The 26,304-nt window shown below is 44.7% G+C and overlaps 1 protein-coding gene across 2 annotated transcripts in view; it reads right to left on the minus strand.

Annotated features, from left to right (window-relative positions):
- evpla (envoplakin a) overlaps positions 1–13,765 on the minus strand; it is an 82,740-nt gene extending 68,975 nt beyond the window's left edge. The window contains exon 1 of one of the 2 annotated variants that reach the window (XM_041217218.1): positions 13,562–13,765. In XM_041217218.1, coding sequence (XP_041073152.1) covers positions 13,562–13,614 — 53 coding nt within the window. In that variant the 5' untranslated portion in view covers positions 13,615–13,765. Of the gene's footprint in view, positions 1–13,055; positions 13,075–13,561 lie in introns of those variants that run through there. The other variant, XM_041217219.1, reaches the window with a different exon arrangement.
- Positions 13,766–26,304: the final 12,539 nt, after the last annotated feature.

A 26,304-nucleotide genomic window follows, 5' to 3' on the forward strand; every position in this document is an offset into this window, starting at 1 on the left:
CATGGTGGGGGTGCCCTCCTTGAATGGTGCTCCATGGCCCACGGAAAGGTCCCCAGAGATGGCTGCCCTCATGCCAATAATGTTGCCAGTCTACCACAATTCCCACGTCACCCTCCCTGCCACCAATCCCCCCATCCCATCATTGGGGCCTGCCTGGCTGGCCTCAGCTCCCCCAAACCAAACTCAACAAATTCTGAGGGTGCCTCACCACTGAGGCACCCTCAGCCTCCAGATGCAGCCCCCAGCAAGGACCACCGCAAGTGGTGGCACTGCTGAGGCTGCGAGCTGCTGGCCGTCTCATTGACTGAGAAGCTCCTGGGCTGGACCACCATCCTTTATGGGCCACTGCATTGGCAAGATTTTTCCCCAGGGTCCCACTGCCTGCCAGAGCAAGGTCACCTCCTGCTTTCAGCCCCCTTGGCGGCACTTCAAGGTCTCCTGAAAAATTCAGCCCAAAGTTTCCATTTGAGATTGGAGACCAGGAACAAATGGCCATAAACATAAGATAGTCACTAATAAATCCAACGGGGATTCTTGAGAAACTTATTTACCCAGAGATTAGTTAGAATATAGAACATACTACCACAGGGAGTGGTTGTGGTGGATAGTCATGAAGTGTTAGACTAATATGTAGCTGGGGTTAGATGAATAAAGGTGGAAGGAGGCTCATTGGGATGAATGTTGGGCTAAATGACCCTTGCTTGTGGTGCAAATTGTTGCTGTTGAATTTGTAGCCTCACACTCTGCCTTCTGTGGTCTCACCACTAGGTCAGTGTGGGATGGGTGAAGGAGTGCTGGCAACTTTAATCACAGTTTCACTTTTGCAGGTCCAGCAGCAGCTGGTGATGTGGGTTTTGGTTGGGCTGCTTTGTGTCTTGGATATTCAGAGGGTGTTGCTTTGTGCTCAGGCAATGCCCCAGTAACAGCTGCTTCAGGCTGGTCCAACCAGATTGCTCTGATTCAAATGTGCAACAAATAGGCAGCGCTCAGGGGACTGGAAAATGCTAACAAACTGCACAAGGTTAGCTGGATGATTGGCATTCAATCCACCCACTCAGGGTCCTCAGTGACTGTTACTGCGAAAAAAAATTTCAGCTCTCTCAGTATTGAGGTGTGTTGCAGAATGTTTAGGAGCTTGATATTTTGTAGATGTAAGGGTGTGTACTGTAAGAAAAGAATACATGCATCTATATAACACCTTTCAGAAAAAAATGTGCCCAACATTGCCCTCATACTGATGGCCACCTTTGTGTGCAGCTGCATCAAGCTGTGTGTAGACCCTCGGTACGCAAACACCAAGTGTCACTACATGCTGAGGTTCTACCTGTCCCTGGTGTTGCGAAGGATGGGTCTGGCCACGCTGCCGTGGAATGCTCCAAGTAGTTGGACCGTGCCGTACCACCTGTCCCTCGTGCAAAAATTTATGCAGAGAAACACCTTTGACCACAAGTCCATCAGGCAGTGGTTGGCACGTAATATCTTAGAGGCCCTGCAGGAAAAGGAGAGGGTGGATCCTGTGGGATGGTTCCCCGAGCAGACTGTCAAAGTCATTGCCAGAACTTTCCAACAAGCACCAAGATGTAGCTTGGAGGTGGTGAGAAAGGCCCTCTCTATCAGATCCTTCCTACACGCCAGGAGTCTCACTCCCTCTGCACGTTGCCCTCGAGGTGGCTGTGGTGGGGACGAGACCGTTGTTCACCTCCTTGTGGATTGTGCCTTTACAAAGAAAGTCTGGAGAGAGATGCAGTGGTTTCTGTCGAGGTTCATCCCGAGCAGTTCTGTGACACAGGTCTCTGTGCTCTACGGGCTGTTCCCAGGGACACACATCGAGACAAACATCAACTGCAGCTGGAGGATCATCAACTCGGTGAAAGACGCTCTTTGGTCTGCCCAAAACTTGTTGGTCTTCCAGCGCAAAGAGTTGTCCCCTACTGAGTGTTGCAGACCTGGCACATTCCAAAGTCCAGGACTACGTGCTGAGGGACGCACTAAAGCTTGGGGAAGCCGCTGCAAAGGCACAGTGGGGAAGGGTCGCTGCCTAAGACATTTCTGCCATAGTGCACCGAGGGGCTGGGAACTGTAAAGAGCCCCTCAGGCTGTACGGCTCACAATGAATGTGTGCATTGAATACTAATTGTGTTATAATTGTATTGAAGCACTTCAGAGTGCAACATGATGTATGTTGATAACTCCAATCCCATTGTCTGATTGTCTGTAATGACCATATTGAAATGATTGTAATATTCATTGATTGTATTGATGCACCTCGTGATCCATGTGTAAAAGTTGAATCTGATTGTACTTTTGTGACAGTGATTTTGAAATGTTTTGGAATGTTCTTCCAGATATTTTATGAATAAAGTATATTTTTCAAAAAAAAATAGCACCTTTCAGAACCTCAGGACGTCTCAAAGCGCTTTACAGCCAACAAAGTACTTTTTGAAGTGCAGTCACAGTTTTAATACAGGAAACACAGCAGTCAATTTACGCACAGCAAGCTTCCACAAACAGCAGTTCTTTTTAAATTATGTTGGTTGATCCAGGACCCTGGGCAGAACTGGTCTTTGAAATAGTCCCATGAGATTGGTTACATCCACGAGAGGGCATGGCATCTCAGTTTAATGTCCTTAATGACACCCAGCTCTACCTCATCACCACCTGTCTCAACTCCTGTCAGACAGCTTGTCCGACATCCAGTGCTGAATGAGCAGAAATTTCCTCCAGTTAAATATGGGGTGACTGAAGCCATTGCTTACAATCCTCATTCCAAACTCCAATCCCTAGCTACTTACTCCATCCCTTTCCCTGGCAACAGTCTGAGATTAAGCCAGTCTGTTTGCAACCTTGGTGTCACATCTAACCCAAGATGAGCTTCCAACCTCATATTTGTGTCATTAGTAAGACCTCCATAATATAGCCCAACTTTGCACTTTTTAAAAATTCTTTCATGGGATGTGGGCATCACTGGCTAGGCCAACATTTGTTACCCATCCCTAATTGACTTTGATAAGTTGGTGGTGAGTCACCTTCTTGAACTGCTGCTATCCATCTGGTACAGTTACGCCCACAGTACTGCTGGGAAGTGAATTCCAGGATTTTGATTCCGCGACAGTGAAGGAACAGCAACATATACGGATATTCAAACATGTAAATCAGGAGCAGGTGTAGGCCATTTGGCCCCTCGAGCTTGCTCTGCCGTTCAATAAGATCATGACTGATCTGATTGTGCCTCAATTCCACATTCCTGCCTACATCCAATGACCTTTGGCTCTCTTTTTAGTGAAGAATCTATCTAAAAAATTTTTTTTTAAATAAAGGACATTTTACTGTAGGTGCAACTGCACCAGATGGACTCAAAACGTTAACTCTGTCTTTCTCCCCAGATGCTGTCAGACCTGCTGAATGTTTAAATTGTCTCAGCTGCTGATGAAACCCTCATTCGTGCCTTTGTTGCCTCTAGACTCGGCTTTTCCAACACACTCTTTGCTGGTTTCCCACATTGTACCCTCTGTATACTTGAGGTCATCCAAAACTCTACTGTCCATGTCTTAACTCACACCTAGTCCCATTCTTTTATCACCCCTGTGCTCACTGCCCTATAGTGGCTCCCGGTCAAGAAACATCTTGTTTAAGTTTACAAATCCTTCTATGGCCTCGCACCTCCCTATCTCCGTAACCTCCTCCAGCCCCATAACCCTCTGAGATATCTGTGCTCATTTATTTCTGGCTTGTTGAACATCCCCAATTTTAATTGCTCCACCATTGTTGGCTCTGCCTTCAGTTGCCCAAGCACCAAAATTTGGAATTTCCTCCCTACATCTCTCCCTCTCACTGCCATGCTTTGCTCATTTAAGACCCTCCTTAAAACCTACCTCTTAACCAAACTTTTGGTCCATCCTTATATGGCTCGGTGTCATACTTTTTTTGTTAATGCTCCTGTGAAGCACCTCGAGACATTTTATTACCTTAAAGGCACCGGTTAAATATAAATTGTTGTTGTTGTCCTAATCCGAAAGACGGCACTAGCAGAAACCATTTTTCTGTATCTACCCATTCAAATCTCTTTATCATTTTAAACGTCTTAAATAGGTCACTGCTCAATGGAATACAAAACAATTGTTTTGTCCTGTCCTCACAATTTTAACCCTGGTTTCATTCTGGCTCATTGCTTAGAGTTGATTTTTAAATCCTTACCGTTGTAAGTTTGTACCTTTAATAAATTATCGGTACTTGTTAAATGTAATCTCAGGAAATCCCGTTTCACAAAGTATGACAAGAAACCTGGATCTAATTCCCAGTGATGCCATATTGTATATCGCTGTACTAATACAGTTGGCAACTGCACCACAGTATTTATTAAAGTTGACAGACTGGTTCTTTCTCACCAACTGCTTTTGTGATGTGGCTGTTTTCATTTGGATTGTAGGAGATCATCTTTCAGGTAAAGTAAGACTTGCACAGCAAACTCTCACAAACAGGAATGTAATCATTTGTTTTTTTTGGTGTTGGCTAGGGCCTCAGTTTAACCCCTCATCTGAAAGATGACACCTCTTGTAGCAATTCTTCAGGAGTTTCAGCCTAGATTTTGCTCTCGTGTCTCTGGAGTGGGACTTGAATCAATGACTTTCTAACGCAGGGATGAGAGTCTGACACTAAATACTTTGAACTTATTCCAGTAACAGACTTAACATCTACAAAGTCTCAGTCCCCCAGAATCCAAATTTAAATAGTGCCTCTGCCCGGCCATTGTCAGCAGCAAGTATAGTTTGGTGTTGGCAGCATAAAAACCTAAACTGGACCATGAGCTGGAATCAGAACAATAAAGAATAACCACAACTGGAGCCGGGGATAGAAGGGCAGGCACTGGATTGTCATCTCGCCGCTGTCAGCTGTGCCTCAGTTGCTAATACTCTTGCCTCTGAGTCAGAAGGTTGTGGATTCAAGCCCCACATGTAGACTTGAGTACGAAATCATGGCTGACACGTCAATACTATACTGAGGGAGTACTGCACTACTGGAGGTGCCACCTTTCAGATAAGACATTACCTGTTCTCTCAGGTAGGTATAAAAGATTCCATAGCATCATTTGAAGAAGAGCGGAGTTCCCACCCACTAATCAATATAACAAAAAACAGCTAACACCGCCATTGCTGCTTCTGAGAGCTTGCTGCATGTAAATTGCTATGTTTCCACATTACAGCAGTAACTGGATTCAAAAAGTACTGCATTTGCTGTAAAGCACTTTGAGACATTCAGTGATAGTGTAAAGTGCAATATAAATGCACGGTTTTCTTTCTTTCTCTTGGTGTTCTGATTGGTATTTATCCCTCAGCCAGCATCACTGAAACAGACCATCTCACCGTGATCACATTACTGTTCATGGAATCTTGTGTGTGCAAATTGGCTGCTGTGTTTTCTACATTGACTACACTTCAAAAAGTTAATTGGTTGTAAAGTGCTTTGGAATGCCGTGAAAGACTCAGTAAAAATATAGGTATTTACTTTCCTGAGCTGAGAAACAACCAGGATCTAACTCATCCCTCAAAATGAACTGGAATTCATTGTCGCGAAAAGGTTAAAGAAAGAGAATTTTTCAAACTCCAGTTACAGAGCTACAATATCAAAGCTTGCTCATCCTGTCAATCAACTGTTTGAAGCATTCCATGTCAGCACTTATCACAATGATTGGTTCCTACTGCCTGATGCTCTATGGGTCAAAATTTCATTCATGCTGGATTACGTTCAGTTGCTGTGTGCTATCATAAACATGAATGATACATGTTGTAAACTGGAAAGATGATCTTTCCAAAGGTGTTGAATAGAGGGATTCTTCCCAAGATGTTAACAAATAACCATCAGAGGCAAGCCTTCTCCTGTGCATCTTTTGAGGGAATAACTGCACTGTGGCCTCCGTCAAGTTGCATGGACTAGGTTTGCATTGCCTCGAATATAGAAGACTAAGGGATGATTGAGTGGAGATGTTTAAAACGATTAAAATAATTGATAGTGTAGATAAAGAGAAACTCATTCCTTTGCTGGGAGAGTCCAGAATGTAGGGGCACAATTTTAACTACAGAGCAAGGTTGTCCAGGGTGATGTCAGAAAGCACTGCTTCACACAAAGGGCAGCGGAAATCTGGAACTGTCTCCCCAAGAAAGCTCTTGAGGCAGGGAAGTCAATGGAAAATTTAAACACTGAGATTTTTGTTAGGTAAGGGTATTAAGGGTTAAGGAACCAAGGTGGGTAGGAGTTAAGGTGCAGATTAGCCATGATTTAATTGCATGATGGAATAGACTCAACAGGCTGAATGGCTGTTATTGTGTTTAGTCATTTTGTCCATTGGGTCTCATGGCAGTTTGAAATCTAACATTGTCCAGTATAGAGCTCTGGGCATTGTTTCAGGGAAAGGGTGTCAGCGTTTGCCTAGTTTTACCCCACTGTCATCCTGGCTGAATCAGCATCAATAATAATGGAACCTCCTATAGAAGCGTAATGGCGGAGCCACTGAGCCAATCTTCAATGTTCACCTCCTCTGGCTGATGGGCCATTCACATCGTTGAATTCCCTTAAGGTCTAAATTTAGTGAGTGTTCACCATAGTCTGGAGGGATAAAGATATTGTCAGTGTGTGACTGAATGGCAGACCAAGAGGTATAAAACCTCATTGGTTCTGAATTAGCCAATCTCAGTGGGCAGCACTCTTGCACTGATTCAGTAGGTCACAGGTTCAAGTTCTGATCCAAGCACTTGAACTCAAAACCCTGGTTGACACCCCCCCAGTGAGCCACTGAGGGAGAGCTGTCCAGTCAGAGGCGCTGTCTTTCAGATGCACGTTAAAATGAGGCTATATCCCTCCTCTTGACAGATCCCATGGCACTATTTGAAGAGGAGCAGGAGTGTCCTTCCCAGTGTCTTAGCTAATATTTGTCTGACATTCAATTTCACAAAAACAGATTATCTGGTTGTGATCACATTTCTGTTTGTGGGAGCTTGCTGTGTGTAAATTGGTTCCTGCATTTCATACGTTTGAAGTGTAGTCACTGTTCCAAAGTATTTAATGGGCTGTAAAGTGCTTGGAGATGTCCTTGAAGGTTGTGAAAGGTGCAATATAAATGTAAGGAGAAAGTTCTTTCTCCTTTCTGCAGATGATCTCAGTTGAGGAAACAATTAGGCAGGACAATTGATCTCATTGCCTCAAGCTAGGGAGAGGAATAAAGAAAGTGTGAAGCAAAAACAGAAAATGCTAGAAAAACCCAGCAGATCTAGCAGATCTGTGGAGAGAGAAACAGAGTTAACGTTTCAAGTCCGTATGACCCTTCTTCAGAGGTGAAGAGAAGTGGAAATGTGATTAAATTTATACTGTTTAAGGGCAGGTGGAGCTGGATGGAAGGCCAGTGATAGATGGGGACAGTAAAACAGTGAGGGATCGGCAATATATTTCCAAGTCAGGATGGTGAGTGACTTGGAGGGGAACTTCCAGGTGGTGGTGTTCCCATCTATCTGCTACCCTTGTTCCTTCTAGATGGTAGTGGTCATGGGTTTGGAAGGTGCTGGCTCAGGAGCCTTGGTGAATCCCTGCGGTGGTATCTTGTAGATGGTGCACACTGCTGCTACTGTGCGTCAGTGGTGGAGGGAGTGAATGTTTGTGGATGCGGTACCAATCAAGACGGTGTCTTGAGTGTTGTGGGAGCTGCATTCAACCAGGCAAGTGGGCAGTATTCATCACACTCCTGACTTGTGTCTTCTGGTTGGTGGACAGGCTTTGGGCTGTCAGGAGGTGGGTTACCCGTCGCTCGATTCCTAACCTCTGACCTGCTCTTGTAGCCGCAGTATTTATATGGCTAGTCCAGTTCAGTTTCTGCTCGCCCTCCACACAAACCATAGGCATCAAACTATTCAGCAATTAGGAAATATTCCACCAGTTAGAGACATAAATTAAATATCAGTAAAGAGGGAGCCAAACTTGAATCCAGGGTCATTGTTACTTTGTTTCGTTCGTTGAGCAGAATCTTGGATTTCAACAGGACAGAATGTTTAATAAGATCACTAGTTGATTGTCAGGCAAATGCATCATATGAAAAAAGTTTGGTAGTTCAATCCCTAGCCTGCAGTTTATGGCTCCAGTGCTGCATGTGGCTCATTAAAGACTCATGTGCACCCCATAATCTGATCGATCGATCCCATTTCGATGGCAATTAAATGGTTTATTTCATGTAAAAAAAAATGTTGTACTTGTGAGAAAGCATCATTCAATTAATAACTGTTTTTTTTGTAAAATATATTGTTGAAATGTGTCTCTGCCTTTTATTTTATTATTTTTGAATTTTGAGTAACAACAATGAGGATCTTAAGATATCGTGTTTTTGACTCAATTTCAAAAATGTCTCCTTGCCAATCCCTGCAATAGTCTGCATGTGCAGGGGGTGGTGTCACAATTGATCCTGCTGCTGATCCGATGCACAGCTGAATGGGAATTTACAGGTGTTGCATGAGGACAAGCTTGGGCTCCAGTGTGATGATCACCATAGCTGAGCAGCTATATTGTGTAGGCCAAAACATAAAGAACATTGGTAGAATGAATTACCAAGGCTGTAACTGCCTGTACCTCAAACCTGGTTTCATGAAGAGTTTCAGGGGGAGGGTGGGTGGATGAGGTACTTTATACAAATTTAGTTTGGCTTTGTCTCTGTTTAGCTTTCCCCCTGCTGCCCACCATTGTTGAGGTGCCTCCATTGCAAAGCCACCCTCCCGAAGGTTTTCTAGCCCCTCCCGCAGACAAGCTCCGTTCAACCTGAGCAGTTGTCATAACCCAGCTAGGAATACACAGTGGTGGGTGAGTTTAGAGGAGCAAACTGACAGGCCATGCAACAGTCTGTGGGGTAGCGGGAGGGGGTGGGGGGAGGGTAGTGTTAGTTACAGCCATTACCTAACCACAAGAGCGACCATCCCCCAACTCCTCATCATTTTCCTATCTAGCCTTAACTTCCCATCCTGCAGGAACTAACTCATTTAAATTGTTAGATGAACCTTCTCACTGGGTAGAATTCTCACCTCCGATTCTGAAGGTTGTGGGTTCAAGCCCTAATCTAAAGATTTAAGGAGGGAATCTAGGTTGACACTCTGCTGCGGTACTGAGGGAGTGATGCACTGACAAAGGCACCGTCTTTTGGATACAATGTTAAACTGAGGCCTTGTCTATCCTCACAGGTGGAATTGAAAGATCCCATGGCGCTATTCAAATGTGAGTAGAGGTTTCATCCCAGACTCTTGGCCAATATTTATCCCTGAGCCAACACCTAAAAGCAGATGTTTTGCGCAATGCCAAGTTGCTGTTTGAGGGATCTTGCTGTGTGAAAATTGGCACCAGCGTTTCCAACATTACAACAATGACTGCACTTCAAAAATACTGTAAAGTGCTTTGAGGTGTTCTGAAGAGGTGAAAGGTGCTACATAATATAAATTCTGTGTGACAAGAGGCCCATTCAGACCAGGAAGATCCCAGATTCAAACTGCAGTCTGTGTTGAGTTAGCTGACCTCAGCTGGGATGGCGATAGTTGCTTTAGGTGGCCTCAGTGCCCCCTGGCTCATGAAAGGAGAAGAGAAAATGAAGATTGCTGTTTGCAATCGTACCTAATACTGGTAAGGGCATGTTGTGGGTGGCCGTCATCTACAGGCTTGGGCTTGGCTGTGATGCCTATCCATGGTTGAATAGTTGGTCAATACTCGCTGGACTAACATGTGAATAATGGCTATTTAAACAATGGACTGAAGGTGACTTGAGCCAGTGGAACTATATCCGAGAAATTATTAGTGCCTTGAGAGGAGGGGGGGAAAAACAAGGGGCAGTGGGGAGATGGAATTTATAATATAGAGCAATTATTTTGGATCCTCAGGATTGGGTTTTTACTGTTGTAGGCTGCTGACGCAGAGAATGTGTGGTTATTAAACACCATTTATTGGTTTATTTGTGAAACCTTTATTGTGTTTACTTTTTGGCAACATTTAGCACCTTCAGAATGACGAGGTTAATAGTCCTCTCACCTCCCATCAAAAAGTGATATTTATTATGTAAGTGGTTATGTCTATCAAACCCGCCCTATATCTCCTCCATTGGTAAACAGAGACCCTGAACTGCCCTTTGGTGACAAAGCAGAAATAGGTGGGGTGACCACAGCTCATGATAACGCTGTTTCCAGATTGTTCCCATGCAGAGTCACCGGTTGAATTATTAGTTAACAACTCTGATAATTCTATTGCATCTGAAGAATGGGGTGTAGTCCGTACATTACATACTTTCTCCCCACCCTGAATTCCTGACATTCTTACACTTTCAAAGTGACTGCAATCACAATGGAAACTCGCCTGTAAGTATTAAACTAAATAAAACTGTGATAAATGGAATTTTGGATTAAAAATTGCTGGGAATACATACCAAGCTGTCAAAAAGAGAGGGAGGAAACCTGTAAACCAAGCCTGCCCCTGAAACATGCCTTTACTCTTTTTAAGGTTTCATCTGTAAGTGTTTCAATTGTGTATATAACATTGTTAGGTTCTTCCCCAGCACTCTGAACACTAAACAAGTTGTTAAATGCCCAAAGTTTAAAGGAACTAGTTAACACATTGTTAAGCTCTTTATTAACCTCCTCTCCTAGCCTAGGTAATTATAGATGGGACTTGGATAGAGAATACAAGAATAGATAGAACTTGCATTTATATAGCACCTTTCACATTCTCAACATATTCACAGACAATGAAGTACTTTTATCAAATGCAGTCACTATTGTGATGTGGTGAAACTTGGCAAATGCTTTAAGCACAGCAAATTCTCCTGAACAGCAAAAGCATCAGTTCATTTGTTAGAGTGGAGCAATGAATATTGACAAGGAAACTCCCCTGTTTTTCTTGAATTAGTGTCACAGTAGCTTTTACCCCCACCTGAACAGACAGAACAAGGAGCTTTGGTTTAGGAACGTAGCCCCCTTAATACAACAACGGTATATTAGCCTTAATTCATTGCTGCGAATCCTGCAGAGGCCTTGAATCTGCAAAGGTCCTGACAATGTGACAGTATGACCAACAGAACCAAATGTATCTTAAAAAAAAATCTTGTATTTATATAGCACCTTTCATCATCCTAAAGCACTTTAAAGCCAATGAAGTGATTCTGTAGTGTAGGAGACACAGCAGCCAATTTCTGCACAGCAAGCTCTCACAAACAGCAATGAACAGACCAAACCATCTGTGAGGGGAAAATATTGGCCAGGACATCAGGGCAAACCTCCCTGCTCTTCTTCAAATTGTACCTTGATGTCTAACTGAGAGGGCAGAAGGGGCCTGTTTAATGCCACAGACAAAAGATGGCACCTCAGACAGTGTAGCACTCTATCAGTACTGCAATAGAATGTTAGCCTGGATTTTATCCTCAAGTTTCTGGAGTGGAAGTTTGAAACGCATGACCTTTTGACTCCGAGGTGTGCTACCACTGAGCCAAGACAGACATTTATGCATGAAAAGCCAAATGATATTTTACTCAAATGCCAATCTGATCTGAGCAATATCCAGACCTGGGCTGACAAGTGGCAAGTTAACATTTATGCCACTCAAGTGTCAGGCAATGACCATCTCCAACAAGAGAGAATCTAACCATCACCCCTTGACATTTAATGGTATTGCCATCGCTGAATCCCTCACTATCAACATCCTGAGGGTTACCTTTGACCAGAAATTGAACTGGACTAGAATATAAATACTGTGCTACAAGAGCAGGTCAGAAGCTAGGAATCCTGTGGTGAGTAACTCACCTCCTGACTTCTCAAAGCCTGTCCACCTTTATTTACCTGAAACTGTCTGGTCCCAAATTAGTTCCACTGGCTTTAGCCTGGATCTCTTCATATCCTCAACCCATACAAGACACAAGTCAGGAGTGTGATGGATACTCTCCACTTGTTTGGATGAGTGCAGCTCCCACAACACTCAAGAAGTTTGACACCATCCAAGACAAAGCGGTCCACTTGATTGGCACTGCTTCCACAAACATTCACTTCCTCCACTACCGATGTACAGTAGCAGCAGTGTGCACCATCTACAAGATGCACTGCAGAAACTCACCAAGGGTCCTTAGAAAGCTCCTTCCAAACCCATGACCATCACCATCTAGTAGGACAAGGGCAGCAGACACTTGGCAACACCAAAGCCTGGATGTTCCCCTCCAAGTCACTCAACGTCCTGACTTGGAAATATATCACCGTTCCTTCACTGTTGCTGAGTCAAATCCTGGAACTCCCTCCCTAACAGCACTGTGGGTATACCTACATCACAGGGACTGCCATGGTTCAAGATGACAGCACACCACCATTTTCTCAAGGGCAATAAATGCTGGTCTAGCCAGCAACACCCACATCGCTTGAATGAATATTTTAAAAATTCTGTTTACATTTTTTGTCTCCCTTTTAGAATTTATTACTGAGTGTTAGAAATATGTAGAATGTCAGGGCCTATACAACAGAAATGAGTTTACATTCAAAGAGAATGTCTCAGATTTAATGAAGAGTAACAGTCTCTTCTTTGTCTCTCCTAGATCCGCCTTAATATCAAGAACAAAGAGACAGCATTGTCCTTGTTAAAGTATTCATTCAGAGTCTGTGGTAACCCCACTGCTCCCAGCCTGAATTCACTGAAAACAAAGACTTTGAATATATGGAAATGACATGGATGGACAATAAGCATTTCCCAAATCCACACAGCAGGAAAAACACAGCCCTCAAATGTAGACAAAGATACCTCAGCACCTGCCAAGTGTATAGATCCTAAGTCCAATTCTCCAAAATCAACGCGCTCAAATACAAACCACAAAAATGGACAGTCCTCAAACGAACAGCTGTCAAATGCACAGCACCCAAAATGATACAACTTTCAAATACATTTCCAAAACCAACAGCTCGCAATTTAATTCACTGTGCAAACTCTCAACTCCCAGATTCACCTCATGGCCTGAAGTAAATCCCAAATTTGCTCAGTCTGAATCTTGCAAAACAAGAATTCCTAAGTTTATTCACCTGAAACTGTCTGCTTCCAAATTAGTTCCACCGGCCTTAGCCTGGATCTCTTTATGTCCTCACCCATACTCTCTCAGCTCCTGAACTGAGATTGCTATCACAAAAATTGCTGGAAAAACTCAGCAGGTCTGACAGCATCTGTGGAGAGGAAGACAGAGTTAACATTTCAAGTCCATATGACTCTTTATCAGAACTTATAAGGACTCGAAATGTTAACTCTGTCTTCCTCTCCACAGATGCTGTCGGACCTGCTGAGTTTTTCCGGCAATTTTTGTTTTTGTTTCAGATTTCCAGCATCTGCAGTATTTTGCTTTTATTTATGAGATTGCAATCAGTCACCCATTTGCATCCTCTCCTTAAAATGAAGAGACTCATGTCAAGCCATTTCCTCTGATTAAAATACAGCATTGTATTCAACAACATCAATCTAGTTAACAGCCCTGATCTGGACATTGTCAGCATTAAATTCAACCAGGCTGATAAGACATGCTGGGACTGCTACTTACCTGGATGTCTTGCTGCTAGGGGAGATCTTTAGTGTGCTCTTTTTTGAGAACATGTTGCCAGAGTGTTGACTGATCTCTGTTACTCTATCTCTGTCTTTCTGTGTAGCTCTTTCTACACCCGTGTGGAATATATTATCCCCTATATACACATGCAGGTGCACAGACACTGTGATATGTGTGTGCACTACAAGCTCCGACTCTCAATTAAAGCTTAGTTTTGAGGGAGGTTCCTTTTCGATGACAGATGATCCAAAGAAGACCAAGCACAAAGTTTCGAGTTAATGTAAAACTCGCAGAACTGGTTCTGAAGAGAATGTAACTGGGAGTAGTAGGAGTTACTCCACCCATCCCAGCCCAATGAATCACAAAGGTACACAGAGTCCAACAGTCAGTCAGCTTTTATTAACTTAAAAGGGACTTGGCGAACATTGAGGAATAACATTTTTCTTTACGGATGGTAGGGTTCAATACTGAGTGAGAAGCGAAAGGATTTTGTAGGGGTGGAGGCCAGGATGGGGAGGATTAAAGAAAGAGTGAGCGGTAAATATTGGCAGGACACCAGGGAGAACTCCCCTACCACTCTTCCTCAAAATACAGTAGCTTCATGGGATTCTTTAAACCCATCTGGGAGAGTAAACAGGGCCTCAGTTTAATGTTTTATCTGAACTATGGCAGCAGGATGAAAAACTCCTGCAGAGAAAATTAAGCCTGCAAGGGGAGTGGTGGTGGTGGGGAGGGGGGGGAGGCAGAGAAGTAACAGCAGGAGTTGGGGTTGGTCCCAGAGATGTGGGTGCCTGGGCGGTGCTGCTGGGACTGTAGGAGTGTTGGGGGGCGGGGGGGACTGCGGCAGGAAGGGAGGGGTGGGGCGGTGCCAGAGCCTTGCAAGTTGGGGAGCCTCCCAGATCTGTGGGAACGGGGGAGGATGGGGGGTCTCAGAACTGTGGCAGCAGGGGGAGTGGTTCTGGAGCTATGGAAGTAGGGGGGGTGGTCCCAGAGCCGTTGCAGCATAGGGGTGGGAGTTCAGAGCTGTTGGAGCAGGGATGGTGCTGCCAGGATTATGAGTGGGGGGTGCGGGGTAGGAGGTGTTTCAGCAGAGGGAGTGTGCACTCAGGAGGAGAGGAAGAGGGATTGTACATGCATGAAATTTAAAGTTCCTAATTACGGGACAGGTAGCATCCTGACACCCCGCTGTCTGGGAAACGGAACAGCAGACTCAGACGCGGGCCAATCATGAAAAATAAGGGACAGTTGATCCCCTCACATGGCAGTGCAGCACTCACTCAGTACTACATGAGGAATGTCAGTCTGGATTGCTCCAAATTTTGGAGTTGGGCTTGAGTTCCCAATTTTGCTAGATGCTGAGAAGCTGTTTTTCCTGACCGGATGGTTTAGATTGAGATGTTATAGGGGAATCCGTTCAAGCACATAGGACTGAGATGTTACAGGGGAATCCGTTCAAGCACATAGGACTGAGATGTTACAGGGGAATCCGTTCAAGCACATAGGACTGAGATGTTACAGGGGAATCCGTTCAAGCACATAGGACTGAGATGTTACAGGGGAATCCGTTCAAGCACATAGGACTGAGATGTTATAGGGGATAAGGGTTCAGGCAAATAGGACTGAGATGAAAAGAAGTCAATCACTCTTGAATCTTTGGAATTTTCTATTCCAGAGATCTGTGAATGATCAGACAATGAGTACGTTCAAGGCTGAGGTCAATAATCTTTTGGACACTAAGGAATCATCAATTTATGGGGATGGGGGCAGGAAAGTGGAGTTGAGGTAGATCATCGGCCATATTGAATGGCGGAGTAGGCTGGAGGGGCTGAATGGTTAACTCCTGCTTTATGTTATTGTATTTTTCTGACTCAAAGATGAGCATGCCACTAGTAGACTTTACAAACAAACACAGAGCTTCGTACAACAGGACCATGTAAGGGAATTTGGGATGTCACAGTGAGTTTGTGCCATAGAGCAGACTGTTAACCTGTGAAACATTCCCAAGTATTTCCATAATTAAATTACTCTTGATGCAGTCTCTGGTTACAGTGTTCTAAGGAACAATATTTAAATGCACAGAATGTGCCTTTAGCTCACACATTCCTCTCATACTTTCTGTCAGCGCCTACTGCTCCTTCTAGATTTTCTGGTCCTACCATCTTGTCCAATACTTTTTCTTTGAAGCAAAAATGGGTATCATTTTGATCAGCATCTCTATTTTAGAAGAAAAGTGTGCCACGAGGCAATCAAACTCAGAACAAGACTCAGAACAAAATATCAGCCTGAGCTCAAAATGGAGCTGTTCAACTTAGATAAGAAATTGCACAAAGGACAGTACCATGCCTTGCTATAAAACTAGACATTGTAACTTTGATATTGGGCAATATCATCATTTTAACTGAGATTGGTGATTAAGCCTAGGGCCTTCTGTAACAGTGCTGAATCCCTGGCCTGCGCAAGGCAGCTGTCTGATTACAATGCACTCATGTCCCACTGCACCTGAAGAGTTACTTATTTTCATGTTGCAGACAAGGCCACTGAATTTCAGTAAAAAATGGACAGAATTGCAGAATATGATTTCCAAGGCACTGGCCACAATCCTGCAATCCTATATTTAAAATAACTAAAGGAATTAATTGGCTAGGGCACAGATACCGCGTCTATTGGGGAAATCAAAAAGAAAGGGCACTCACTTAAAATTAGAGCAAGGTCATTCAGGAGGGAAATTAGGAAGAACCTTTTTCACAGAAAGAGGAGACGAAATCTGGAACTCCCTCCCCCAAAAGAGGCTGCAGATGCTGGGGATCAATTTATATTTTCCAGAGATTGATACATTCTTCTTACCTCCCCCTGGACTATGACTCCAACATGAAAGATCAAGCCATTGCTTCCAGGACCGTCACTGACCTCAGCTCCTCCGGTGATCTTCCCTCTGCAGCCTCCATCCTCATAGTTCCCCGAACCCTGCAAGCTTGCTTCTACCTACTTCCCAAGATCCAGTAACAGGATAGCCCTGGTAGACATATCATTTCAGACTATTCCTGCCCCCCTTGAATTGATTTCTTCCTACCTTGACTATTTTTCTCCCTTAGAGAAAATAAGTAACTGTCCAGTCTCTTCCCACCTACATCCATGATTCTTCCAATGCCATCTTAACAGTTTCCTGACCCTAATCTTCTCTTCATCATGATGACCAATTTTTCTACACCTCAGTCCCTACTAGAATAGTCAAAGAGCTCACCACTTCTACCTTGAACAGAGGCTCAACCAGTCCCCATCCACCAGCACCTTGCTCTCCACTTGACTGAATTCATTGTCACATTGAACAACTTCTCCCTCAATCCCACTCACTCTCTCCAAATAAAAGTTATTGCTTTCGGCACCCCAATGAATCCTAGCTATTCCTGCCTTTTTGTGGGATATGCGGAACATTCTTTGTTCCAGTCCTACTCAGGTCCATTGTTCACCTCTTTTTCCAGTACATTGATGACTGCATCAGAGCCAATTCCTAATCTCAACCTGAACTGGAAAATTTCATTGACTTCATTTTCAACTTCCTGTCTCACCTTAGCATGATCCATCTCCGACTCTTCCCTTCCTCAATGTCTCTGTCTCCATTTCTGGGATAGGCTATAAACCAATAATTTACCACAAGCCCAGACTCCCACAGCTGCCTACTTCCCCACAACCTGCTTCATGTAAGTATTCTATTTCATTTTCCAAGTTCTTCATCTCCATCACATCTGTTCATTAAATGCAACCATTTGGAGGAAGTGAGTGGGGTTGAGGGAGAAGTTGTTCAATGTAAGAATAAATTCAGCCAAGCAGTGAGCAAGGTGCCGGTAGATGGGGACTGGTTCAGCCTCCATTCAAGGTAGAAGTTGTGAGCTTTTTGAACATTCTAGTAAGGATGGGAGTGTAGAGAAATTGGTAGCAATTAACTAAAAGTTGCTCTTTGGCTTGGGAGGAGGTGAGTTTTAGTCCAGCTTTAAAACAGGTGTTATACAGGCTCTGCTTACAGCTGCAGCTAGTTAATTAGATAATTGGCTTAAACAACTTTTCAGAAGCTAGATTCAGAGATCATAAAAGCAGGCCATCTGCTGTGCTACCTTGTCTTCCCTGGAGTGCTGTTTTGGGCTGCATTAGAGTGTTTAAGTTGGAGGTTGGTGAGTGAAGGAGTTTGGTGAAGAGGAAGGGAGGTGATCCTTTCATTTTCTATCTTTCCTCAGAAAGAAGAGCAGTGGCCTTAGTAAGTAGGACCTGATGATTATGTCTAACGGTCCTTAATATTATGTTCAGAAAGTAAAAGTAAAGGGTGTAATTTAAGGGTAAGTCATAACAGGGCAACTTGGCCACATGGAATGCTCCTCCTGTGCGAAGCAGGAAGTCAGGGACACTTCCAGTGTCCAGGGTGACCACATATGCAGGAAGTGTCTACAGCTGCAGCCAAGTCCGTAGCACCACGAGTGGCTCAGCTACACAGGGGTGGGGATGGGGGGATAAAGAGTGGGAGAGCAATAGTGATGGGGGATTCTATCATAAGGAGAACAGATAGACATTTCTGTGACTGCAGGTGTGACACCAGGATGGCAAGTTGCCTCCCTGGTGCCAGGGTCAATGGTGTCACTGAGCAGCTGCAGGTCATTTTGAAGGGGGAGGGTGAACAGCCAGAGGTTGTAGTCCATATCGGTACCAATGACAGGTAAAAAGAGGGATGAAAGCAGAATACAGGGAGCCAGGAAACAAATTAAAAAGCAGGACCTCAAAGCTAGTAATCTCTGGAATACTCCCAGTGTCATGTGCTAGTGAGATCAGGAATAGGAGAATAGGCCAGATGAATGTGTGGCTAGAGAGATGGTGTAGGAGGGAGAGATTCAGATTCCCGAGGCATTGGGACCTATTCTGGGGAAGGTGGAACTGTACAAGCTGGATGGGTTGCATCCCAGCAGGACCCGAACCAATATCCTCGCAGAGGTATTCGCTAGTGCTACGGGGGAAGGTTTAAATTATAGTGGCAGGGGGATGAGAACCTGAGCAGGGAGACACAAATGAGGGAAACAAAGATAGGATGAAAGACAGAAAAGTAGAAAGCAAAAGTGGAAGGCAGAAGAAACAAAGGCTAGCAGCTAACAGGGCCATAACACAAAAAAATGTGTAAAAATGTTAAAAAGGCAAGTCTAAAGGCATGATATCTGAATGCAAGGATTTCAGAGAAAAAGCTGCAGGGTGACCAAGGCTGGGAACTGAATATCCAAGGGTATTTGACTCTTTAGAATGGACAGTCAAAAATGTAAAGGAGGTGGAGTGGCATTGTTAGTTAAGGATGAAATCAGCGCAATAGTGAAAGAGGATATTGGCTCAGAAAATCTAGATGTAGAATTAGTCTGGGTGGAGCTAAGAATAAAACATTAGTGGGAGTTGTCTATAGTCCTCCAAACAGTAATGGTAAGGTAGGGGATGGCATTAAACAGGAAATTAGAGATACATGTATCAAGGGTGTGACAGCAATCATTGGTGACTTTAATCTACATATAGATTGGGCAAATCAAATTAGCAATGATGCTGTGGTGGATGAATTCCTGGAGTGTGTACGTGATGGTTTTTTAGACCAGTACATCGAGGAACCAATTAGGAAATAGTTTATCCTAGATTTGGTACTGTGCAATGAGAAGGGGTTAATCAGTAATCTTGTTGTGTGGGGTCCTTTAGGAAACAGTGACCATAATATGATAGAATTCTTCATTAGGATGGAAAGTGAAGTAGTGTGATCCAAAACTAGGGTCCTAAATCTAAACAAATGAAACTACGAAGATATGAGGTGTGAGCTGACTAAAAGAGATTGGGGAATTTCATTAAAAGGTGGATAGACAATGGCTAATATTTAAGGAATGAATGAATGCATTGCAACAGTTATACATTCCTTTCTGGTGCAAAACACAACAGGAAAAGCAGCCTAACCATGGCTAACAAAAGAAATTAAAGATAGTATTAGATCCAAAAAGTAGTCATATAAAGTTGCTAGAAAAAGTAGCAAGCCGGAGGATTGGGAGCAGTTTAGAATTCAGCAAAGGAGGACCAAGAGGTTGATTAAGAGGGGAAAAATAGAACCTGAGAGTAAACTTGCAAGGAACATAAAAGCAGACTGTAAAAACTTCTCTAAGTACGTAAAAAGAAAAAGATTAGTGAGGACAATAAGAAACAGGAGAATTTATAATAGAGAACAAAGAAATGGCAGAGCAATTAAACAACTACTTTTTTTTTGTTTTTATCTCTGTGTTTAATTGACTGCCGCTGCTCTTCAAGAAATGCCTACCTCCTTGAAGAAGTTCTGTTCCTCTCTGCGACAAGATTTCCATATCTCTCTGTTGTCTTGCTCACCTTCCTTGCTTTCCATTTCCCTCCTAGTGTTTGACAAGGTGTTTACTAAAACCCACTTTCACAGCCATATCTCCTTTCTCAGTGACTGTCTCCGTCTCCGACTTACCCCACATGGATTTCAACTGAAATTCCACCCCTCATGTTTCGAACCCACCCAGGATTACAGGTATCTCCGGGACATAAAACGTTTCTCGGGCTGCTGTTCCCGTCACATTCTGAAATCCACACTCAGTGCCATGCGCCGCCGTATGAACACACTCGACCTCTCCCTCCAGCAGCACCGCCGTACCCTTTTTCAAAGCTGCGCGTGCCCCCAGTTTCATTTTATCCTTCGGCTCATCCGACGCCTCAACAAGAAACTTTTTCTCTTTCTCTCAAGTGCTAAGGAACGCAAGCTGCAACAACTCATCGACACCAACACCCATCTAGGACCCTCCACCCCTGCCTGTTCCTCCGTCCCCACCCTTTCTTCCAATCCCAACCCCAGTCGTGTATTCACTATACCCCCTGACCTTCCCCTCCCCGATGCTGAATGTTCAGTGCTCAGCAAAGGACTTAGTTTCATACCCTTACGCCCTCACCTCAATGAATTTCGGGTTCGGCATGATGCTGAACTCGTCTTCCGCCGTCTTCGTCTCCGGGTTCACTTCTTTGGGCAGGAGTCCTCTCCCAGTTCAACGGATCCTTTTACCCATCTCCAATATTCTCCCTCCACCTGGACCCCTCCTTCTGGATTCTTACCTTCTCTTGATCTTTTCATTGAGAACTGTTGGCGCGACATTAGTCGTCTCAATTTCTCTGCTCCTCTCACCCATTCTAACCTGTCTCTCTCTGAACTTACTGCACTCCATTCTCTCAGGTCCAACCCTGACATTGTCATCAAACCCGCTGACAAGGGTGGTGCTGTTGTTGTCTGGCGCACTGACCTCTACCTCGCGGAGGCTGAGCGTCAACTCACAGACACTTCCTCCTACCTCTCCCTGGACCATGACCCCACCACTGAACATCAAGCCATTGTTTCCAGGACTGTCACTGACCTCATCTCCTCTGGGGATCTCCCTCCCACAGCTTCCAACCTGATAGTCGCCCAACCTCGGACGGCCCGCTTCTATCTCCTACCCAAAATCCACAAACAGAACTGCCCCGGTAGACCGATCGTCTCAGCTTGTTCCTGCCCCACAGAACTCATTTCTCGTTATCTTGACTCCCTTCTCTCTCCCCTTGTCCAGTCCCTTCCCACCTACATCCGTGATTCCTCTGACACCTTACGTCACATCAACAATTTCCAGTTCCCTGGCCCCAACCGCTTCCTCTTCACCATGGACGTCCAATCCCTCTACACCTCCATCCCCCACCAGGATGGTCTGAGGGCCCTTAGCTTCTTCCTCGAACAGAGGCCCGAACAATCCCCATCCACCACTACTCTCCTCCGTCTGGCTGAACTTGTTCTCACACTGAACAATTTCTCCTTCAACTCCTCTCACTTCCTCCAAATAAAGGGTGTGGCTATGGGTACCCGCATGGGCCCCAGCTATGCCTGTCTCTTTATGGGGTATGTGGAACATTCCTTGTTGCAGTCCTACTCCGGCCCCCTTCCACAACTCTTTCTCCGGTACATCGATGATTACTTCGGTGCCGTTTCATGCTCTCGTCAGGACTTGGAAAAATTTATTAATTTTGCTTCCAATCTCCACCCCTCCATCATTTTCACGTGGTCCATCTCTGACACTTCCCTTCCCTTCCTTGACCTCTCTGTCTCAATCTCTGGTGATATAGACTGTCCACCAATATCCATTACAAACCCACCGACTTCCACAGCTATCTCCACTACAGCTCCTCACACCCCGCTTCCTGTAAGGACTCCATCCCATTCTCTCAGTTCCTTCGCCTCCGTCGCATCTGTTCCGATGATGCTACATTCAAAAACAGTTCCTCTGACATGTCGTCCTTCTTCCTTAACCGAGGTTTTCCACCCACGGTCGTTGACAGGGCCCTCAACCGTGTCCGGCCCATCTCCCACGCATCCGCCCTCACGCCTTCTCCTCCCTCCCAGAAACATGATAGAGTCCCCCTTGTCCTCACTTATCACCCCACCAGCCTCCGCATTCAAAGGATCATCCTCCGCCATTTCCGCCAACTCCAGCATGATGCCACCACCAAACACATCTTCCCTTCACCCCCCTTATCAGCATTCCGTAGGGATCGCTCCCTCCGGGACACCCTGGTCCACTCCTCCATCACCCCCTACTCCTCAACCCCCTCCTATGGCACCACCCCATGCCCACGCAAAAGATGCAACACCTGCCCCTTCACTTCCTCTCTCCTCACCGTCCAAGGACCCAAACACTCCTTTCAAGTGAAGCAGCATTTCACTTGCATTTCCCCCAACTTAGTCTACTGCATTCGTTGCTCCCAATGTGGTCTCCTCTACATTGGAGAGACCAAACGTAAACTGGGCGACCGCTTTGCAGAACATCTGCGGTCTGTCCGCAAGAATGACCCAAACCTCCCTGTCGCTTGCCATTTCAACACTCCACCCTGCTCTCTTGCCCACATGTCTGTCCTTGGCTTGCTGCATTGTTCCAGTGAAGCCCAACGCAAACTGGAGGAACAACACCTCATCTTCCGACTAGGGACTTTACAGCCTTCCGCACTGAATATTGAATTCAACAACTTTAGGTCGTAAGCTCCCTCCCCCATCCCCACCCCCTTTCTGTTTCCCCCTTCCCTTTTTTTGTTCCAATAAATTATAAAGATTTTCCTTTTCCCACCTATTTCCATTATATAAAAAAAAATTTAAAAAAAAAAACCCCACTAGAGCTATACCTTGAGTGCCCTACCATCCATTCTTAATTAGCACATTCGTTTAGATAATATCACCAACTTTAATTTTAACACCTATGTGTTCTATTGTACTATTGTCGTTGACATCTTTTGATGATCTGCTTCTATCACTGCTTGTTTGTCCCTACAATCACACACCCCCCCCGCTCCACCTCTTTGTCTCTCTATCTCTCCGCCCCCCCACACACACACCTTAAACCAGCTTATATTTCAACTCTTTCTTGGACACGAACGCAAGTTCTGTCGAAGGGTCATGAGGACTCGAAACGTCAACTCTTTTCTTCTCCGCCGATGCTGCCAGACCTGCTGAGTTTTTCCAGGTAATTCTGTTTTTGTTTTGGATTTCCAGCATCCGCAGTTTTTTTGTTTTTAACTTTAATTTTGTCTTCACCGAGGAAGACACAAATAACTTCCCAGAAATGCTAGGAAATCTGATGAAGGGTCATACGGACTCGAAATGTCAACCTTATCCCTCTCCACAGATGTTGTCAGACCTGCTGAGTTTTTCCAGGTATTTTTGTTTTTGTTGTAGAATATTTCCAAGTTTGCTGACAACACAAATCACTGAAAGCAAGCATGCAGGTGCAGCAAGCATTTAAAATGGCAAATGGTATGCTGGCCTTCATTGCGAGAGGACTTGAATACAGGAGCAAGGATGTCTTACTGCAGCTATACAGGACATTGGTGAGACCACACCTGGAGTATTGTGTGCAGTTTTGTCTCCTTATCTAAGAAAGGATATACTTGCCATGGAGGGAGTGCAGCGAAGGTTCACCAGACTGATTCCTGGGATGGCAGGATTGACGTATGAGGAGAGATTGGGCCTGTATTCACTGGAGTTTAGAAGAATGAGAGGGGATCTCATTGGAACAATAAAATTCTGACTGCTGGACAGACTGGATGTAGGGATAAAAGCAAAAACTGCGGATGCTGGAAATCCAAAACAAAAACACCTGGAAAAACTCAGCAGGTCTGACAGCATCCGCGGAGAGAAGCACAGTTAACGTTTCGAGTCTGAATGACCCTTCAACAGAGTTCTGTCTATAACAAAGGATCACAGTCTCAGGATATGGGGTAGGCCATTTAGATGAGGAGAAACTTCTTCACTCAGAGGGTGGTGAACATGTGGAATTCTCTACCACAGAAGGCTGTGGAGGCCAAATCACTGAATATATTTAAGAAGGAAATAGATAGATTTCTAGACTCCAAAGGTGTCAAGGGGTATGGGGAGAAAGCAGGAGTATGGTGTTGAGATAGAGAATCATATTGAATGGTGGAGCAGGTTTAAAGGGCTGAATGATTTACTTCTGCTGCTATTTTTATGTTTCTAATCTTCCACACTCATGTTTCTTAGATATGTCCTCTTTTTCCTTCAACTGAAGATTCCCTGCACCTCTGCAACAGGACCTTCTACAGTGTCCATTCCATTTCCTGCTCTTACCGCTCCGCCCCACTCAACCTTCCCAGAACATGATAGAGTTCTCCTTGTCCTCACCTTTCACCCCACGAGCCTCCACATTCAGATCATCCTCCACTATTCCTGCCACCTCCAGCATGATTTCACCAACAAACACATCCTACTCTTCCCTTTCAGCATTCCAAAGTATATGTTCCATCATGGCAACCTAGTTCAATTTTCAGTCTTTGCTCCTTTTCCCACAGAACCTTTCCACTCAAGCATAGGAGACACAACGCCTGACCTTTTACCTCATACTTTCTCACTGTTCAAGGCCCCAAACAGTCCCTCCAGGTCAAACAGCAATTTACATGTACTACTTTCAATTCAGAAAGCTGCATTCTCTGCTCACCACATGGTCTTCTTTACGTTGGGGAGGTCAAACATAGATTGGGTGACCACTTTGTGGACCTCCTCTGTTCAGTCCTGAAGCATGACCTGAAGCTTCCAGTCATCTGCCATTTTAATTCTCCCACTCTGATCTCTCTGTCCTCGGCCTCTTGTAACATTCCAATAAAGCTCAAAGCAAACTCAAGGAACAGCACCTCATCTTTCAAATGGACAACTGAACTCAACATTAGGTTCAACAATTTTATATCATAACCTCTGCCTCCATTTTGTTTCCTTTTTCTTTGCTGGTTTCCTTTTCTTTTTCTCTCTCTTTTTCCTGTTTGTGCTCTCAGACAGCAGCTGGTCATCATTCTGTCATTCACACCTTCACTTGACACACATTTTGTTTCTTTACTTGTCCCATTACCACTACCTCTGGCCTTTCACCATCAACTCTTTTGTCATTTATTCTCTCCTGTCTTCCACCCTATCACAAACCTTCCCTTTTGTTCTTTTTCCCACCCTCCCCCTTTTCATTTGTTTTAATCTGTAACATTTCTAACTTTTCCCAGTTCTAATGAAGAGTCATTGATCTGAAACGTTAACCCTATTTCTCTCTCCACAAATGCTTGACCTTCTAAGTATTTTCAGCATTTTGTTATTATTTTGGCATCTGAATGAGCTTGTTCAGAATGTACCAGAATGTAAAACAGGCATTAGAAGGCCACAAGTGCTCCGGTGTGCCAGGAAGATGCACAATTCTGAGGCCCCAAGGGAGGCAGAGACCCATGGGGCAGAGCAGCTAAAGGGCTGCAAAGTCTGCAACAGCTGCTACATTTAACATCCTTTCCAAGTGGAAGCTGGTGTCCAGGGCCTTGGGTGAGTTGGACCTTAAGGGCAAGGACACAGGGTTGTGGGGTGGGTGGGGGGAGTTGTTATCAGATCAGGCAAGGCACATTTTTGCTGTAATCCACCTGGTTACTTTTCCTGTATATTCCTTCATAGGATGTGGGCATCACTGGCCACAGTTCAGCATTTATTACCCATACCCATTACCTTGAGAAGGTAATGGCGAGCTGCCTTTTTGAACTGCTATAGTCCATGTGGTCCAGGTATACCCACAGGGTTGGAGCTCCAGGATTTCAGCCCCACGCAGTGGAGGAATAGTGATATAGTTTCAAGTCAGGTGTGTGACCTGGAGGGGAACATGTAGATGGCAGCATTCCCATATGTTTGTACCATATGGTGGTAGAGGCGGCAGGTTTGGAAGGTGCTGTTGAAGGAGCCTTGGTGAGTTCCTGTAGTGCATTTAGTAGATAGTATACATTGCAGCCACTGTGCATCAGTGGTGGAGGGAATTAATGTTTAAGGTGGTGGATGGGGTGCCAATCAAGCGGTTGCTTTGTCCTGGATGGTGTTGAGCTTCTTAAGCATTATTGGAGTTGCACCCATACAGGCAAGTGGTGAGTATTCCAACACACTCCTGAGTTGCGCCTTGTAGATGGTGGACAGTGTCTGGTAGCCAAGAGGTGAGTTACTCGCCACAGAATTCCCAGCCTCTGACCTCCTCTTGTAGTCACACTATTTGTGTCCAGTTCAGTTTCTGGTCAATTGTAAATCCCAGGATGCTGATGGTAGGATATTCAGTGATGATAATTCTGTTGAATGTCACAGAGAGATGTTCAGATTCTCTCTTGCTGGTGATGGCCATTGCCCGGCACTTGTGTGGCTC

Source organism: Carcharodon carcharias, chromosome 22 (assembly GCF_017639515.1).
Source record: "Carcharodon carcharias isolate sCarCar2 chromosome 22, sCarCar2.pri, whole genome shotgun sequence".
Lineage (NCBI taxonomy): Eukaryota > Metazoa > Chordata > Chondrichthyes > Lamniformes > Lamnidae > Carcharodon > Carcharodon carcharias.